Source organism: Oreochromis aureus, linkage group 6 (assembly GCF_013358895.1).
Source record: "Oreochromis aureus strain Israel breed Guangdong linkage group 6, ZZ_aureus, whole genome shotgun sequence".
Taxonomy (NCBI): Eukaryota; Metazoa; Chordata; class Actinopteri; order Cichliformes; family Cichlidae; genus Oreochromis; species Oreochromis aureus.
This window is the reverse complement of record NC_052947.1, coordinates 42,398,591-42,417,618: the sequence shown is the minus strand read 5'-3', so window position 1 is coordinate 42,417,618 and position 19,028 is coordinate 42,398,591. Positions and strand designations below refer to the sequence as shown.

Below are 19,028 nucleotides of genomic sequence, written 5' to 3'. Positions count from 1 at the left end.
AAGTGCTTTTCTTTTGACTGTGCATTTTGTGCATCTCTAAATCTTATAAATAGAGAATAAAGCAGACACAAACTTCAGAGACAGTTAATAGTTGAAAGGAAGCGAGTCGTGTCTGATGTGTGATTTCTGTCTAGTTCAAATCGAGAGTTCACGCTGGACCATAACTTATCTCTGATGACCTGAAACTGTCCTGCGGCTGACCCCATGTGGCGACACAGTTTTGTGTTATACACATGAGGACAATCCAGAGAAAAACAGCTCTTTATTATAGAGGCTCAAAAACAAATAAGACTCATTTCCAGTGACGGTGAAATGAAATTTGGCTCAGCTGTCGGTTCCTGTTCCTCTTACTGCTGAGAAGATGATCCAGTTTCACTCTGCCTTTTGTCCATGGTGATGATCCTACACCTGAGGACATAACCAACGAGTTACACCTGCATTATAATACAATACAATACAGTTTTATTTATTTAGCACATTTAAAAACCCGAAGGCACACCAAAGTGCTTCACAGTAATACAGAGAAACAACATAAGTCAATAACAGAGTACAGACAGAATGGAGGCACTAATAGACCAGAAGAGTTAAATAAAATAGGCATCAAACCTTTTAAAAGTTTTAAAACACAGGCGTGCGGGGCACGAGAGGCGAGCAGCAAGTTACAGCATCATCGAGGCGATGAGAGTATTATTGCAGCAGCTTTGCTGTACAGTGTAAAGCACCTTCAGGCAACGGACTGAAAGGGATGGTCTGTCTGTCACTATGAAATCTGGATGGTGTTATCACCTTCGCTTTCATAAAGGATGCTACAATGTCTCCTCTGCTAAAGGAGGTAGTAAAGGAAGCATTGACGTGTCCTTTCCTTCTTATGTAGACAATCGCACCAGCTCTGCATTATGGCTGCAGCGTGAAGAATAATGCATCGTTCAGCTACATGTGCTGTTTTCAGTCAAGCAGAGTGGATCAGTGTTTCCCAAATGCTGTGCCTCAAGGTTTTGGGTCAACCAACCTGTAGCTGCATGAGTGTAGACTGTGTTCACACCAGGTGGTAGTGCTAGAAACCGTGCCTCTGCTCTTTCCACAATAATCTTTGATCTATAGATTATTGTGGGAGGAGGGAATAGCAGTGTTACGTGTTCTTTTATCCACTTTGAGGAATCACCAGTAACACACTTCTTATTTATTAGAACATTGAATGATTCAATATTATCATGTACATGGATCTCTTTTGGTAAGGCTGTAAAACAGCTGCAGTCAGACTTCCCAAAAGAGAGTAACCGCCCTGGCAGTTCACAGAGTTTTATATAAGGATGTGCATCAACTGGTGGGGAGAAGCTGCGCTGAGCTAAGAGGTGACCGATGTTTACAGCTGCACATTCTTTTATACTGATATGTCTGCAGGTTTCTAAGTAATTATTCAATCAGTAAGAAACTAAAGGTTCTATTAATCCCAAATGAAACTCAAACCCAACAGTCCCTCCTTTTACACCTTTCAAGGTGGGAACAATAACATCTGTTCCATTTGTATCCTTGTACAGGCCAGCCGTGGTGACCTGGAGTTTAAACCCTCTGACCTACACCTCCGTCTGTCCTCCAAGTTACCCCACACCCTCCTTTGTTCCCCCCATTCCTCACCCAATAATCACAGCTGCCAGGCCCGGGGTCAGTCTCTTTGGACAGAGCGGTTACTGTCACTCTGTTCAATAAACTTCTTACACATGGAAATATGAAATAGCATTGATCGATCATCAATGAGAAACTGTTGTTTAAGTAGCCATTTGATGTGAGACATCTTTATCAAACCTTATCTTTAAATCCACCAGCCAGTGTTCCTAATTTAGTGACTGTTTCTGTAACAGAACTATCATCAGCAGTATTGTTAGGGATGAACATGCATCATCACACACCCTCCTTCTGTGCCATGTCATGAGACATGCTGCTTTATTTACCCTCTGACAGCTTTAAGTCCACAGCTTAGTGCAATCAACAGCACAACACAGTTTTTATCACATGTTCAGAGAATGAAGAGGCTCCATGTGAATTTGATTGTGTGCTTCATCAGTGACCCGTCCACATGCACCTATGATGTGACACGCAGACACTTTAGAGTCAACCTCAAGGATGTCGCTTAACTCTACAATGAGGGGACAGTGCCTGCGACTGAACCTGGGGATAAATTATTACCACAAACTCTGACCTAACTTTGATACTAGTGTCCTTCACAGTTTGAAGTAAAGCAGCCATGTGTGTCCACACAGCCACCATACATCACACAGATGGGGACTTTTCTATCCACACAGTGTTTTGTTATTTTTACTGTGGTGTACATGAATGTGTTAGTGTAGTGTCATGGGCAGATTCAGCACAGTGGTCACAGTTACAGCACAGCTGTGTTTCCTCACCAGTGATTAACACATGAGACCTCACTGTGTTATACAGAGCAGCACTGTGTGCGCTGTCGCTCGGTCCCTGATGAAACCTGTTTGTCTGAAGGACAATCAGACAAACACAGAGTGAGTCTGTGTGAGTGCCATGGAGGGTCCACGCACGATCAGGACAGATGACACTCCCCACAGTGTCTCTGTCACATAGAGGCTCTCAGGCATCACCGTGCATGTAATTGTGCACAAACACTCAGTGACTCAAAAACTGTTTTTACTTTTTGAATTAAAAAAAAAAAGTGACACGCATTTCATGTAGCAGGTTTATCAGAGAACCTCAGGAAAGAGTCAAGCATGACATCCACACCCAGCCACTTCACAAGCGCACAACATAGAAGAGCCACCTCCATGGGACTAGACTCAGCAGTCCAGCTGCATCTAAAGGTCAAAGGTCACTCCTTCGAGGACGCCAATGTTCACATGTTGGGCAGAGAGGACAGATGGTTTGAAAGAGGAGTGAAAGAAGCATTTATGTCCACTGTGAGCGACCATCTTTGAACAGAGGGCGGGGCTTATGACACCAACTCTCTGCCAACTATAATCCAGTTCTGAGATCCTTCCCAGACACCTCAACGCCCACTCACACCCTGGGCCATCTGACCTCAGTAAGTCACATGACAGAGTGGGGCCAGGTTTCACAATGAGCTCACTAGAAACTTGTGACCTACATCCGTTTTCACACCTTGGCTTAACCTTCTGCTGCTGTTGGAGAAGTAACGACCTTTAACCTACCATAACCAACAAGCAGCTAGTAAATACATAGTTTCTCTACAGGAATCAGTGACACAGAATATAAAAGACTGAGTAGTAGGACCTCGGCTCCCTTTTATTTTCAGGAACAGTGTTATACCAACAAATGATTGTCCATGTCTGAACTGTCATAAATGAGCTGTTGGACCATAAACTCTGAATCATTCTGAGGCTTTAAGAGCGTTCCTGTCACAGGTTGGAAGCTGCTATTTTATATTCCCCTCTTTAAGCAGGTAAAAACAGTCTGACAGTAAAAAGGTCTTTTTTATTAGAGCTTTGCAATCAGGGCAGCAGAAACTGAACAAATACAACATCACAGCTCTGGAAAGTTATCAGGATGAGCAGCTTAAATCTGAGCACAGCTACGTGGACGTCATATCTGTGAGCTTTGAGGTTTCAGGTGTTCAAAGGAAAACATGAGAGAGGTCAGGGGTCGTATGGAGGACGGCTGCTTCGTGCTTTACGTCTCCCTTCATGGTGCTCCTGTTGATGCTTGGCTCCAGGAAGGATCAGAAGGATCAGAAGGAAAATCTCTTTCCTGAGAGCTTCTCATCCCAGGATGGAGACAGCACCACCCAGCTGCTGCTGGATGGGGTTGTCTGTAGGTATATGCTAATCTATGCTAATGGATCCTGTGTTCCCTCCAGCTGGCTTTGAAGTGAGCGTAGGAGTGCAGAGTTCCTGCATCAGTGAAAAATGCAGCTGCAGGCAGAGCCGAGGCCATCGGCCTGCAGTCTTAACGAGCTGCTTTCCTCCCACAGAGAGCTCAGCTGCTCGTGTTTACACCGCTGACATGAGATAAGGCGCTAACACTCGCCTCAGCAGACGATCGTGGGGTGACGGTTTTCCTGCTCGTGTGCGTTTCTTTTTGTTTTGATCCATTTAAATGTTTCTGACGCTGGATGCGCTGCAGAGATGCAGTTGTTGTTAACAGCCTCGCGCTGCACTCTGCTGGATCCACCTGTGATGGGTCAGCCACCTGAGTGAGCTCATGCTTAACTTTTAGTTCATGCTTTAGTTTCTTTCACCTTTCCTTCAGCTCCACCTGAAGCATGAAGCTCTAATGCCCTGTTAGGATTTTTATCCTAATGTGCTGCAAAGCCACCAGCTGGTTTCACTCCTGACCCACTAAATGAGAAATCTGCACCTCTGATGTGGAGCCAGGCGTCACCGCTGGCCCTCTCGTGGCAGCAGCGAGCTTGAAACATCAGGTCCGTCCTTGAACGCAGCGCCGAGCTGGAGTCAGCCATACGAGGCAGTAACTGGGCTAATGTAATTCATCCTCATGAAGCTCCACAGCATCTTCTCATGACTTTTTAATGTGGTCTTCCCATAAAAAGCTTAGCCTAGATAAAAGTTAGGTCATTAAGATCAGAGCTTCCAAAAAAAGACTGAACTGATGATCAACAAACACCTAAAGCTCACAAAGCGCAGCCTGTGATCACTGCTTTGTACACTAACACACAGATCAGTGTCAACACCACCAAACTGTCCTGATGTGTCCATCAGACTGCAGGTGAACTCCTGTGACCAGCAGAAGAACAGGAACACGATTTACTCTGTGTGTGAGAGTAAGAGAAAGGTTTCCTGTGGCCCATCGGTGCGTTTGTAGCCCACACTGGGAGGATGGGGAAGACGTCAGAGGCCAGACGATGTTAGCGCTTCCTCTGTTTTGACCAACTACACCACAAATTTAACTTTGTTTCAGCAGAGCTTAAAAACAGAGAAAAGAACTAATCTTGCAAAGCCAGCTCCTCCCCAATGTTCCCTGAGAGTTCCCTAATGTTTGGACTCAAAACCTCTTCTGGAAGCTGTCTGTGAGCTTCCTGCCTCCTGCGTTGGGCCCAAAGGAAACTCCTTTCAGACCTGAGACTCACCTCATTTTTCAGTGACTCTCCACAGGGATCACAGACCGAGGTCTGCCTTATAACTCAGCCCCCCTGCTGAGTCACACACTCACTGAGACGCTGCTTTACGCCCAGTATTTTCAGAAGAGAACCACAGACCTGCACCGGGATACTACCGCATGCCAAAAGTCATGTTTTGCTTTGGCATCATTTCAGCCATTCGTGCACCCCTCAGGTTTTTCTAACTTGCACAGATGCTGCATCTGCGGTGGCTGAAAATACGAGCGTATGATCAGTTTGATTGTTTTTTACCAGCTGTTCATTGATGAATGGGTGCAGAACTGCAGAGAGTCTCAGACTGTACACAGGGAGCAGCTGCAGCGGCCTGAAAAGGTGAGATTTTCTGGAGAAAATTTGCCGTTTCTTTGCTTTCAGTTTGAACTTCTTCTACTCCTCTATCAGCGCTGATGTGGAGGTTTTCTGTGGGTGGTCACGTGGGTTCCCGCGCCCTCAGTACTCAGATTCACAGTTTGCTGTGACTGGGAGAACTACAGCACAGTTTCAGCCAGATTAGAGACCTGGATGCAGCATTTCACTTTGTTCACTGTAAAAAATGTTGATAAAGAATGAACAAAAGTGACAAGATGTGAGAAGTTTGTGTGAATGTGTGAAGAGACTTCCTGTTCCAGAAGGCCTTCAAATGTTTATGGAAAACAGCGTTCCTCTCTGAGATCGCAGCTCGGTGGTGTAAACAGTTTGGTGTGTGTGCGTGTGCAGAAACAAGGTCATGCTGCTGAGGATGAAGAAAAAACCGTAGTGCTGGATGGAAGGCGGAGAGTCGAACAGGCTCGTTCTCTCCCTCCCTCTCAGCTCACAGATGTCGGGAAACTCGTGCTGAAAGCAGAGCCTGCAGATAGAAAACGTGAGGAAGACTCCCTGCACACTCAGAAGGGAGCGACGATGGTCCGGCTTGATGCTCGGCGCTGTGAAAACAGCGATGGAGGCGATAATGAGCCCGCTCACTTGTCCTGTTTGTTTCAGTGTTTTGATTTTTGAAGAAGCTTTCTTTAAAACGTGTCAAAGAACAAAAACCTTTTTCTGCAAAACTTTACAGCACAAACTTTGTGACGAGGAGCCGCAGGGGAGACGAGCAGCTTTTATCTCCTCCTCAGAAACAGTAAGAGAAACTCTGAAGTCTCTAAAGTTGCAGCTTGTGTGGAGATCACAGACTTTAAACTTAACCGAGCTTTAACAGGAAGCTCGAGCCCAGAGGTGGATGTGCTGATTCTGCTCTCACAACAATCCAAAGATTTCCACACTGTCGTCTAAGAGAGAGAAAGCAGGAGCACTGATGATAACCTTCAGTTTGTTTCACCTCGGTTTGGACGGTAGGTTGAAACTGCTGCTGGACATGGACCAAAGGAAAACATGAACACAACCTTCATCCAAGTTTTTAAGTGTGGAATCTGGAAAATAAGGGATGAACGCTGATGTCCTGTCGGCCTGAGTCCAAGCGTCCTCTTTCTGTAACCTGGACTGCAGAGCTTGAACTGAGGGCTGTTTCCGATTGAAAGTTACGCCCACCCTTCCATAAAGATGCTATCATGACTCGGATCGTAGCCGCCTCTCCTGCAGAAATACTGGCGTAAGTGTTTGGACTGTTGTCTCGTGGCTGGGTTTGTCCTTGACTCTCTGCTGGCTTCAAATAGAGATGGTTACTCCGCAACCAAACAAGCCCCACGTGTGCCTAACAGCAGTCCTCATCATGACCAGCCTGGCACTTATGGACGCCTACCTGGTGGAGCAGAATCCGGGTCCCCGGAGGCTCGCCGTGTCCGTCACCGTGTTGGCGAGCGATGCGTGTTTCCTCATCGTCCTTCGTTACGTGGCCGTCTGGGCCGGGTCAGAGGTGCACACCGCGAGGCGAGGCTATGCCATGATGCTCTGGTTCTTCTACATCTTTGTCCTGGAGATCAAGGTCTACTTTGTTTATCAGAACTACAAGTCCCAGGACACGGCTGCAGATGTGGAGGTGGTGGATGTAGGCGTGTCCCGGAGAGGTCTTACACTGCTGCTGTCCATCTGCATGCCCATCGTGTTCGTAACGCTGGCTGCAATAGATCACCTGGAGTACTTGCGACCGTATAAAAAAAGAGAGGAGATACGGAGCCGCCTGTTCTGGGTGGTGCTGGACCTGCTGGATGTTGTGGATGTTCAAGCAAACCTGTGGGAACAAAGCGAAGGACTCCCCCTGTGGGTGGAGGGTTTGATGTTCTTTTACTGCTACATCCTCCTGCTGGTGCTGCCGTGCGTCTCCCTGAGCGAGATCAGCATGCAGGGGGTTAACATCGTCCCCCACAGAATGATGCTCTATCCCATCCTCAGCCTCGCCACCATCAACATCATCACCCTCCTGATCCGCACGGGAAACCTGCTGGTCTACAGGGACATCCGAGTGTCGGGGATCATGATGGGAAAGAACGTGATCGCCATCTTAGTGAAGAGCTGCAGCCTGCTGCAGTACAGGAAACATCAGCCAGCTGCTCCTATGGCGGATCGGGGCACCGAGATCCAGAAGAACTCTCAGGAAGAGGTTCAGGTGTACGGCGGTCAGCACGTGGGGCTGCCCAGAGTCGTGATCGAGGACTTCACCAGCATCCCAGAAGAGGAGGAACAGGATGAAGAAGGCGAGGAGGGCGGTGATGATGCCAGTCAACAGGAGGTGAGCTTGAATGGCGATGAGATAAAAGAAGGAGAAACCCAACTGAAGCGACGGGAAACAACTGGTTTGGGATAAACGAGCATCTGCGGTGCTGCGGAGAAACTTTCTGAACTTTCTGATCTGAGGAGCGCAGGGTTCACTCAGCGGGCTGCAGTCACTAAACCCAACATGTTCTCACTGCGTTGCTGTAATACTGATCGACAGGTTGGACATTTCTTCAGATTCTTGTTTATGAACTCAAACGTGACCGTTTCTAAGGAAAGGTCGTTTTTGTTGTTGTTTGTCCTGCTCTTGCTCTGATATAAAAATAATTTCTATAACTTTCACTTAAAACATGAGTAGAAACCATCTTGTTCACACAGATATATGGTGGGGATGTAAAATCCATTTTCAGAGTGCTGAATTTAAACTTGTCACACGTCTCTGAGAATCAGTCACTTAGAAGATGCCCTGAAAGCTTCTTCTAGCTCTTGTTGGCAGGTTCAGGTTGATGCTGCTCTCATGTCTATGAGCAGATATGAAGTAGAGCAGATTTTGGCTCAGAGGACTCTGATGTAATCTTAGAGAATTAAAACACTAGCTCAGACTGTTAGGTCCATAAACAATAACACAAATCCAAGCGAACCCTTCCTCGGTGTCAGTGTTGAAGTCGTGCAGCAGCTCTCTGCATAAAGAGAAGATATCGTGGACAGCGGATGAAAATGATGATTCTTCACTGGCTGAGGAGATGATGCTGGAGCTGTTGCCCGGTGCGCTCCCACACATTACACTTACAAAGATACGGGCCGTGTGTCGAGTAAAGGAGCAAGGGAGGTGGCGTTGTTACCTGAACAGGTGTAATCTCAGTTTCTGGACACTTTTCAGAGTACGCATGTTTGGTGAAGAAGTTGTTTCTCAGGATATTCATAAATCTTGTGACAGAGCAACAGACGTCAGCTCAGCGACACGACCAGCAAACGGCTGACAAGGCTCCGTCCTACTTGTAGAAGTCCATCCTCATGTAACTCAGGGCCGAGGGGACTGTGCTGCTTTTGTTCATGATTCATATTTGGAAAAGAAAACTAATAAAATGACTATTTGAAGCCAGCTTTGTGGTCAGTTTAAAAGGTGAAAGTTTAGTTTCCTGTTTGCAGATCCTTCGTTTTATCTGCCTTCAGGTTTGATTTTAGTTTTTTTCCCTCTTATTTCAAATCCAGTGCACAAATATGTAAACAGAATCGTTCCTGCAGTACACCAATGTGGCCACAAGATGGAGCCGTACCTCACACATTCAAATAAATTGATCCTCAGGTAAAGGACAAATAAAAAAGAAGAAAAAGCAAATTAAAATGCGATGGTGATGACATTTCAGGCAGAAAAACACTGGCAGTAAACTGTTTGCTTGTTTTTTTGCTTTTTCCATTTCTTCAGGACAGCTCGTTCAGCTTCATAAAGCTCTCTGACAGATGCATATGAGCATGTTTGTGCTGTTTCTCTGCTCTGTTTAAATGTGCTGGTGGAACATTCGCAGTAATTATCACAAAGATGCTACACTGAGACCGCTGAGTTCATCTTTAAAGGGGACATGAAACTAACTTTAAGCTCTGATTTCTTATATCTTCACATCTGAGTTACATCTGTGTCAGGGCTCAGGGGGGTAAATTAGAGTTTAAGCACCATCTCCTGTCAGTACTGAACGTGACGTCATGTGGTTGGATGGCTGAGGTTAAGCAGATGTTCACATGATACCATCAGCGCTATTTTATGCAATAAAATATATTTCCTAAACACATCCAAACAGTTTACAACATCAGAGGTTGACATAACAAGACTGAAGTCGAAATCCTGACGTCCATCAGGAGGTCCTCGGGACAGCTCATCTCCTTTACTGTCTCCTTCACTCACATTAGTCCTCACTTCTAATATGAAGGAATCCAGTCAGTGAGATGTGACGTGATGCTCTTTTTGACCTACTTTCCCTGCAGATCATGGTTCTGGAAGAAACTTAGTTGTTTGTGGTGTGATGAGCATGAAGTAAACTGTCTGCATGTGATCACATCAGCTGAATGCTCTCGGCCAGAGGAGGAAACATCAGCTTCTGTTGGTCCGGTAACCACCTGTCACCTGACTCAGACAGGCTCTCCTCCACAGTCCTCGTTTATAAAGTGCTTCACAAACCCAAACATGACGGCTAACAGCTGGATTTTCCAGTTTCAGTGCAGCAAGCCAAACACCGAACAGCCACAGTGTATCCTCGGTTTAATATGAGATCATTGTTGCAGCACTGACCTGATCGCCTTAAACTGATGTTTAGTTTTAGTGTCCTTATTTTCCTCTGAGGTATCGATTCTGTCACTAGTTAGCTAACATTTCAATTCAATTCAACTTTATTTATATAGCGCCAAATCACAACAACAGTCGCCTCAAGGCGCTTTTCATTGTAAGGTAGACCCTACAATAATACATACAGAGAAAAACTCAACAATCATATGACCCCCTATGAGCAAGCACTTTGGTGACAGTGGGAAGGAAAGACTTCTGGGTGTTTCTTCTTCATAGTGAGTGAAGAAGAAAAACTCAGTGCATCATGGGAATCCCCAGCAGCCTACGTCTACTGCAGCATAACTAAGGGAGGATTCAGGGTCACCTGGTCCAGCCCTAACTATATGCTTTAGCAAAAAGGAACGTTTGAAACCTAATCTTGAAAGTAGAGATAGTGTCTGTCTCCTGAATCCAAACTGGAAGCTGGTTCCACAGAAGAGGGGCCTGAAAACTGAAGGCTCTGCCTCCCATTCTACTTTTAAATACTCTAGGAACAACAAGTAGGCCTGCAGTGTGAGAGCGAAGTACTCTAATAGGGTGATATGGTACTACAAGGTCATTAAGATAAGATGGGGCCTGATTATTTAAGACCTTGTATGTGAGGAGCAGGATTTTGGATTCTGGATTTAACAGGAAGCCAATGAAGGGAAGCCAAAACAGGAGAAATCTGCTCTCTCTTTCTAGTCCCTGTCAGGACTATTGCTGCAGCATTTTGGATTAACTGAAGTGGGACATTTTTATTTCATGCCTGGATTCTCTGAGCTTGAATGCTGAAGGTGGAGCTGAGGAGTGGAGGACTCGCTCTGCTGGAAACCCAGAAGAAGAGACGGAGGTGTCTCCTCATGAGGATGTGCTGAGCAACTCTGGCTGTGTCTGCTCTTGGATCAGCCCCTCCCCCCGGCTCTCAGCCCCGCCCTTACTGATAGCCGGGCTGGAGGATCAGCTGGCGGCATCGCAGCGACTGCCGACCGGGAGAGGAGACGATGGCGGCGGCTGTGGACCGAGGAGGAGTCCGGGGGCCCACCGACACGTCAGCGGGCACCGAGGCTGCCGGGAAGCCAGACGGCAGCGGCCCGGTGCCCATGAACCTGTTCGCTACCTGGGAGATCGACCGGTCCTCCCCGAGCTGCGTGCCCAGGTAAGAGGATCGATGCTAGGGCAGAGAGGAGAGGACGACGGGCTTCTACACAACACCTGTTTGTTCTGTTTGTGTGAGTCTGTATGTGTGTGTGTAAATGTTTTCATGTGTGATCAGTAAAGATGCAGCAGGTGCGTTCAGGTGAGTCTGGGGGACTCGAGCCTCTGTGTCTGTAATTACTGATGAATGATGATCGTTATAATTTCCATTATTTTGCCACATCAGAGTTAATCTACAGTCATATTTTCCGTTGTTGTTATTTAGTTTAGTTTTGAGTCTTCAGATCGGTGAGTTTGCTGGTTTCAGGTTTACTGATTAAAAATACAGTTTAAAAAAAAAAAATGTTGGTTTCATGGTGTTTAATGATCTTGGTGCTATTTTCCAGGTCAGAATAAAATAATATAATAATAATAAACAGCACAAACACGAACGTGCTCATGCAGAAGTCCAGATTCGTTTCTTATATTTGGTTCCTGTTGTTTTAGTTTATGTTTATTTTTGCTAAAGTTTATTTTTATTTCTAATTTGAGTCCAGTCAGAGGTGTTTGTACAGCATGTAGTCTGTGACTGTGGACGCTCACAGGGATCCTGCTGCTGCTGAAAGCTGTTCTGTCTGCAGTTTGTTAAACCTGAATTGGCAGTCTGAGTTTCTCAGAGGTCTGTGGGTGTTTTATGATGGCACACACCCTGGCATTGTGCTGTATACCTTATTATTAAGACTGATGACCTTCAGCCTGCTGATGTGTGCAGGTGAAGCCCGTCCAGTTGTTTTGTCGGTGATGGGTGTAAAACACCGTGTTTGCACAGTAATGTGAAACTAAAATATGTGTGTGTGTGCGCGTACGTACGCATGCATATATGCATGTATATATACATGTATCTTTAAGTATGCAGGTGTATGAATAAGTTTGACATATCTTTCATGTGTAAATGTAAATCTGTCTGTGTTATTATGTAAATACTTACTTACACTATTGTGTATTTCACACGGAGAGATGTCAAACTGCCTTTCATTGTTCTTGTAACAGTGACAATAAAGAGCTATTCTATTCTATTCTATTCTATTTTATTCTAAACTGATCAGGTGCAACAGGAGGGAGAGCAGGGCTGTGCCTGCTCGTCATTCAGCAGTTCGTCTGAAGGAAGATTTCAAACTTCCTGAATTCAACTTGAAGTCAGACGAGCTTCAGAGCTTCCTCTATTACTTCCTTTGGAGGAGGAGACACCGGAGCATCCTTTATGCGCTCGTAAAGGATGCAGACTAAAAGAAGCGTCGGCAAACATGGTCACACATTACTGCTGTTTGTTAAAGCTGCAGCTTTCTTCCACTCTGTGACATCAGTCCAGAGAAAGGATCTATAACTGAAGATGTGAATGAAGGTGGCGTGGAGCTCAGTGTGCACTGGTTCTGGTTCTGTTCTGGTTCTGGGTGTTGCTGTGCTGTCACGGGGGCTGAACTTAGTGAGGCTTAGTGAGGGGTTTCACCTGGTTCTGGCTCACCAGCGGTGTTAAGACCAGAGACACCTGCGAGGTCATGACCTCAGCAATTACATCAGGTTTCAGCAGCCAATCAGAAGCGGACGAGAAATCCTGACGACAGCTGATTAGCGTTCGTTCTCTCTGATTGCCACCCGTCTGTTTCCGGGCAGATTAGCAACATGTTCGTGTAGGGGTTAACGAAGCCGAGCAGTCAAAGTTAATCCTCTTAAATGTCCTGTTGACTCAGGAAGCAGTGAAGATTAAAGCGAGTCATGCATCACCTCAAAACAGGTGCAAATAATACCTGAAATTATGATTTTAAAGGAAATATTTATCATTATGTCAGCAGATATTAAACCCTGTGGTCTCATCAGAGTGACCAACACTCCAACACCGACTGAACCCAGATCAGTCAGCACTGAGTCACTGATCAGTCACTGCAGCCTGGCCTCACTGCTCCGCTGTTCTGAGGTCAGTCTGGAGTAAAGACTTGTGGAGCCTCCATCAGCATTTTCTCCAGATCTCCAGATTCACGAACTGGAGCTTTGTCCTGGAAAACTGATGATGAGGAGCTGAGTGAGAAATTTGTGGGTTAATTCAGAGGTTTTCCCACACAGAGCTGTTTGGTTTAAAACAAATACAGGCTCATTTCACTGTGTGTTGTACTCGTATAACTATGCATGTGACAAATAAAGGATCTTGAATCTTGAGCGATCGATGTTTGTCTTCATGCAGAGCAGCTTTTAAGTGATGAACTCCCCTCCTCCTCATCATCATGCTGCTCTGTTACAGTAACCCTCCAGCAGACGCGCGTCTGTATCGCTGTGTCTGGGTTTAAGCATCTCATCAAAGACAACAGCGCCACCATCAGGTTGGCATGTGAACGTAGAAGGACAAGTAAACTATTACAGACTGGGTCCTGTGCTAGCGCGTGCCCTCTGTCGATACTCAGACTGACGTTTTTGAGGAGCTGAGAGCATCACTGTCAGTTGTATGTACAACAGTCATAGGTTTAAAGCTTAACGCACCAAATAAGTGGAAAGTGAGGGTAAAACACACAAAACATCCACCCACACAGCCACATTAAAAACTGAAGGTGTCCTTCACACAAAGTTTGGATCTATTTTTCACCTCCTACGTGGCAAACAGTGGCTAAACATCCATGTCTTTGCACGAATGAGAAGGAAATGTGTGACTCTTTGTCCTCAGCAGCAGAGCCAGCCTTCTGTCCTCGGGAGGGCGGATCAGAGCTCAGGTGGCACTGTTAGCAGGATTAGCAGGATTAGCTCCTGCTGGCCGGTGCTGACAGGAAGCTGCAGCGAACAGGACGAGTCCCAGCATGACCTCGCAGTAATGAGGTCTCAGGAGGTCAGCCTCTCACGCTCAGCTCCCTCAGGACTCAGCGCTATTAAACACGTCCACCTCACTGCCTGAAGGGAAGCTGAGGAGGTTAAACAGGCCCTGCCTCCACGATACGTCAGGAATACACGACTGGAATATTTGAAGTGATGGATCTCCGGGTCAAACATGGCCAAAGTTAGGAGAAGGAGATAAATGAAGTGAATCGCTGTGGCTCACACGGCTCTGGATGCTCAGTTTAAGATGCCTTTTAGTCCTTCATGATTTCTTTATTCAGCACAGCCACACATTTATTTCATTTCAACATAAAAATGAAAAATGAAAACTATTAACCACGATAATCGGCCCCAGAGTGTGATAATTACTGACGGGGTGTCTGTAGCTCAGGTAGTCAAGCAGGTTGGTGGTTCAATCCCCGTCTGGTCCAGTCTGCGTGCCAAATATCCTTAGGCAGGCCCATGTTGCTCTCCGATGCATCCTCGGATGGATTTGAGAAGCTTTCAGCCAAGAACTGATTCTGTTTTCAGTTTGTTTTCTTGGCAAACACACTTTGGGTGCTGCCCCTCTGACGGCTTCTGGACAATGGCAATAAGAAGGGAGGGGTGTTTTGGGGAGCAACAGATTAAGTATGAAATAAAAAACTCCTATTGGAAACCATCTAAAGCTTTAGCAGCTAATTTAGAAGAACAAAACAGACTAGCTTTCATCTCCACGTGGACAGAGAGAGATGCATGGTGTGAAGATGGTGGCAGTGACAGACAGGAGGCTGAGCAGGACGGACGTGAGCCAATCAGATGGAGCTGAGGCTGAGAGAGGATGGAGGCTGGATGTTGGACAAAGGATGATAAAGACAGAGCAGCCAGGCAGGAGGAGAAGAGGAAGACCTCAGAGGAGGCTCATGGATATAATGAAGACCAACATGCAGACGGTTGGCAAAAGGAATTGCTTGTGATTGTCTTCAAACTGCTTGCCAGGAAGAATCTGCTGAAACTTTAGTTGCTGAGTTTCCACAGACTTTGAAGCTGGAGTAAATTTAGCTGAAGGTGCTGATCAGACTTGTGCTCGTCTGTAAGCGTCAGGCTGTCCGTCTGTCCATCTGTCCACACCTGCTGCTGTTTGTGTTGATGGTGAAGTTGCTTCCTGTTTGCTGTGCTCTGCAGGCTCTGCATTCTGACCGTGAAGAAGCTGATGGTTCTGAGGGAGCTGGACAGAGAGCTCAGCTCCGTCATCATCGCTGTGAAAATCCAGGTGAGATTCTGGCAGTCGCCGGTCTGACACTCACCTGTGCTGTCGATCTGACCCTGGATCTGTGTCTCAGGGCTCTAAGCGGACGTTGAGATCCAATGAGTACCTTCTTCCTCCCGACGGCCTCATGGAAACAGACCTGGAGCTCACCTTCTCCCTGCAGGTTGCACATTTAACAAAAATTCCCTTCTCAGCATGAAGAACCACACAGATCGCACACTGCCTCCTGTCTCTGATGTAAAATCGTGTGTGTGTGCAGTATCTTCACTTCCTGAAGCGAGACGTGAACCGTCTGCATGTGATGTTGCAGAGGAGGAAGAGGTACAAGAACCGAACCATCATGGGCTACAAAACCCTCGCAGTGGGTGTTGTCAACATGACCGAGGTAGGACGGGAAGCTCTGCTGCATCAGGAACCCTCGCCACAGTGTGTAGCACATTTAGCTCAAAGATCATCTCCCCTTCAGCTAGCAAAATTACACCACGAGATTTTGTTTCTCCAGCAGCCGCCCTCAGATCTGTGAGACGTGACAGAAAAGTTTAAAAATGTGTGTGTGTGTCCCAGGTGATGCAGCATCCAACAGATGGTGCCCACATACTCGGTCTCCATAGCAACCTGAAGGATGCTTCTGTGCGTGCGGCGGAACTGAGTGTTCATTCTCTCTGCAGCCATCCAATAGAAATAGAGGACACAACTGGTCACCATGGCAACCAGGGCAAGGCCCCAGGTAGGGGGACAGAGAGTCTGACCATCCCTGCATCAGGTACTTGTTATAAACTGGCTACTGATTGGTCAGACATAGAGTAATAGAGTACATGTAAAGGCACAACACACACACACATTCTCGTTTTCATGTCTTAGTGAGGACACCTAACTGATACAATGTTTTCCCGAGCCCCTAACCCTCACCATGACCTAACTGTGACCCTCACACTAAAACCACATTTACAGTCTCAAACTCGTGGGGACGGGCACTTTGTCCCCATCAGGACTGTTGGTCCCCACAAGTATAGTAATATCCCAGTTTTCAGTCCACACAAATGTACACACACACTCACAGCAGTCTGTGACGACGTCACTGCAGAGAGCTGTGGCTGTGACACCAGTATGTAAATGTAGACACACATCAGATCACCTGTACACGGAAACAGCTGCAGGTGAGCCGCTACAGCCACAAAATGAGCTGTGTGTGTGTGTGTGTGTGTGTGTGTGTGTGTGTGTGTGTGTGTGTGCAAACAGACCGCTCTCCTGATGTGGAGAACTACTGGGAGGACGATGACGACAGCTTCTCCTCTGAACAGGAAGGAAGTGACGACGCAGTCTTGCCTCAGGTGACCTCACCTGTCTCGCAGCACGCTGTCTTATGTCACATAATGAGCTCTGAGTACAGCATCAAGTCAGTTAAACTCCTGGGATATTGATGTGGTCAGTTCAGTAACAGAGGGGTTTCAAACAGTTTCAGCTGCTTTGGTGTTCATGAAATCAACAGCAGGTGTACGAGAGGAGCAACAGTGAGACAACCCATGAAACAAAAGGTGTGACAGGTGGAGGACATTGACATTTTCTCCTCATCATCTTTGTTTTTTCACTACTTTTGCATGTGGCTAGCATCAGTGTCACTGCTAGCAGCATGAGGTGATACCTGGACCCTGGATCAGGTAGTCCAACTCCTCCAGGAGGGCACACCGATACGTGCCACTGCCAGAAGGTTTTCTATCACAGTCTCAACAGAGATTCCAAGAGACAGGCAGGTGCTCTAGAAGAGCTGGTCAGAAGGCCTTAAGCCATCAGCAGGACCGGTATCTGCTCTTTGTGCAATGAGATGAGGACTGCCGGTGCTATAAAAAGACCTTCAGCAGGCCACTGGTGTGAAGACCCCTGACCAAACAATCAGAAACAGCCTTCATGACAATGGCCTCCCTCAGGGCCTGATATAGAATATAACATAGAGTACCAGAACTGGCAGATCCGCCACTGGTGCCCTGTGCGCTTCACAGATGAGAGCAGGTTCACCCTGAGCACAGAGGCCCTGGAGAAGCTGTGGAGAACATTATGCTAGGTGTAGCATTGTTAAGCTGGTGGGTCAGTGATGGTCTGGGGAGGCATATCCACGGAGAGACGCACAGACCTCTACAGCCTACAGTCTTGGACCCATTGTCAGACTCCAGTGCAGTGGGTCCTGGGGTCCTCCTGGTGCACAACAATGCCTGGCCTCGTGTGGTCAGAGTATGCAGGCAGTTCCTGAAGGACGAAGGAAATGATACCACTGACTGGCCCCCACGCTCATAGTGTCCTCGGAAACATTATGTCCATCCTGACATTCGAGTCCAGGAGGTCAGTGATGCCCTGGTTCAGGAGAGGAGATCCTTCAGGGCACCATCCATTGTGTCATTTGGAGTATGGCCCCGTCAGCATACACACTAGCACGTGGGGGCCATATGAAATACTGAGTACCATTTTGGGTTGCTGCAATGAAACCTGCTGCATCATTTTTCCAGTTCAGCTTTGAACTCAGCCCTCTGTGGGCTGATCATTTTCATTTCCATCCTCTCTTTCCTAACATGTTAGCCGTCCACATCAGAGATATCCAGCAGGATTTTTCCATTGAGACCTGATGTGTTTCAAAGTGTTGCATTTCTGAGAGTAGTGTATACATTTGCAGTTTTCTGTATGGATGAAAAGGAGGCAGATGGCACAGTGAGGTCACACACACACACACACACACACGCGCATACTTTTTTCTGATTATTGTATTTTGGTGCGCAGGCTATAAAACCATGACTTTTACTTTGAGCATCTGTGGAGGATTTTACTGAAACGGTTCACCTGAACAAACGCTCGATGAGCCTTTTTTTTCCCCTCAGGACATGTTTGATGATGATGAGGATGTCCAGGGAAAGATTAAGAAGTCTCACAGGAAAATGATCCGAACATCCTCACTGACTCAGGTAAGGACTCAGGTATCAGAGCAGCTGATGTTTGAAGGGCTGAAGCTGTCTTTTTCACTTTTCTTCTGTTTTCTGTCACTCAGCAGCCGAACTTTAAGCAGAAGTTTGTGGCTCTCCTGAAGAGATTCAAAGTCAGTGATGAGGTTGGTACTCAGCACACCTTCATTACCTTCAAAATCCATCTGGAGGAACTTCAGGTCGAGATGTTTATTTTACACTGGTTTCCTGGTGACAGTCGCCCGTTCTGGTTAGAACTTTGTAGGAACAGAGTACTGAGTAACTGAATCAAACACAGCTTTGCTGCTGACATCAGTGAAAATAAAACCATAACCTTCTGCTGGTTTGTAGGACATGAGCTGTAAAAAGTAGGACCTCTGTTTCGTGACCCAGATTGGCTCGTTTCCTGCAGGTTCTGGACTCGGACCCCGTGGGTCAGAGCCAGGAGGCCGAGGAGGACCTGGACCTCCTGTACGACAGCCTGGAGGTTTACAACCTGAGCGACAGCGGCCCTGAGCTGGACGACAACGACAGCATCCAGAGCACTCCTAAACCCAAGCTCAGGTGAGCCTGAAACACACCTGTCTGCATTCACAGCTCGTCGAGCTGGAGAGGAAGTTTGACCTCCAGTCAAAATGTTAGTGAAACATATTTGTGTGTTTTTAGTGTGCCATCACAATTCTGACTCTATCTGAGGTGTGAGGTATTGACTCTGCTGGCTGTTTTCCACCCGCAGGCCGTTCTTCGAGGGCGTCTCTCAGTCGAGCTCTCAGACTGAGATCGGGAGTCTCAACTGTCAGC

At 46.8% G+C, this 19,028-nt stretch overlaps 2 protein-coding genes across 2 annotated transcripts; both read left to right on the top strand.

Annotated features, from left to right (window-relative positions):
• The first annotated feature begins 6,749 nt into the window (after positions 1-6,749).
• Positions 6,750-8,458, top strand: LOC116327740 (transmembrane protein 121-like). The gene has a single exon (XM_031749391.2). The coding sequence runs from the start codon at positions 6,750-6,752 to the stop codon at positions 7,833-7,835; it is 1,086 nt and encodes a 361-aa protein (XP_031605251.1). The 3' UTR covers positions 7,836-8,458.
• A 2,553-nt stretch (positions 8,459-11,011) lies between these two features.
• On the top strand, positions 11,012-18,795 carry LOC116327739 (phosphofurin acidic cluster sorting protein 1-like). The gene is made up of 9 exons (XM_039613528.1): positions 11,012-11,199; positions 15,198-15,285; positions 15,356-15,445; positions 15,542-15,667; positions 15,847-16,009; positions 16,522-16,613; positions 18,147-18,230; positions 18,314-18,373; positions 18,640-18,795. The coding sequence occupies exons 1-9, from the start codon at positions 11,045-11,047 to the stop codon at positions 18,793-18,795; spliced, it is 1,014 nt and encodes a 337-aa protein (XP_039469462.1). The 5' UTR covers positions 11,012-11,044.
• Positions 18,796-19,028: the final 233 nt, after the last annotated feature.

What these genes read in the sequence shown, in the direction of transcription:
- LOC116327740 (XM_031749391.2), top strand. Translation starts at nt 6,750, where the DNA reads ATGGTTACTCCGCAACCAAACAAGCCCCACGTGTGCCTAACAGCAGTC.
- LOC116327739 (XM_039613528.1), top strand. Translation starts at nt 11,045, where the DNA reads ATGGCGGCGGCTGTGGACCGAGGAGGAGTCCGGGGGCCCACCGACACG. An exon ending in TCCCCGAGCTGCGTGCCCAG is followed by an intron (nt 11,200 to 15,197) that starts GTAAGAGGATCG and finishes TGTGCTCTGCAG; the next exon opens with GCTCTGCATTCTGACCGTGA. An exon ending in GATTCAAAGTCAGTGATGAG is followed by an intron (nt 18,374 to 18,639) that starts GTTGGTACTCAG and finishes CGTTTCCTGCAG; the next exon opens with GTTCTGGACTCGGACCCCGT.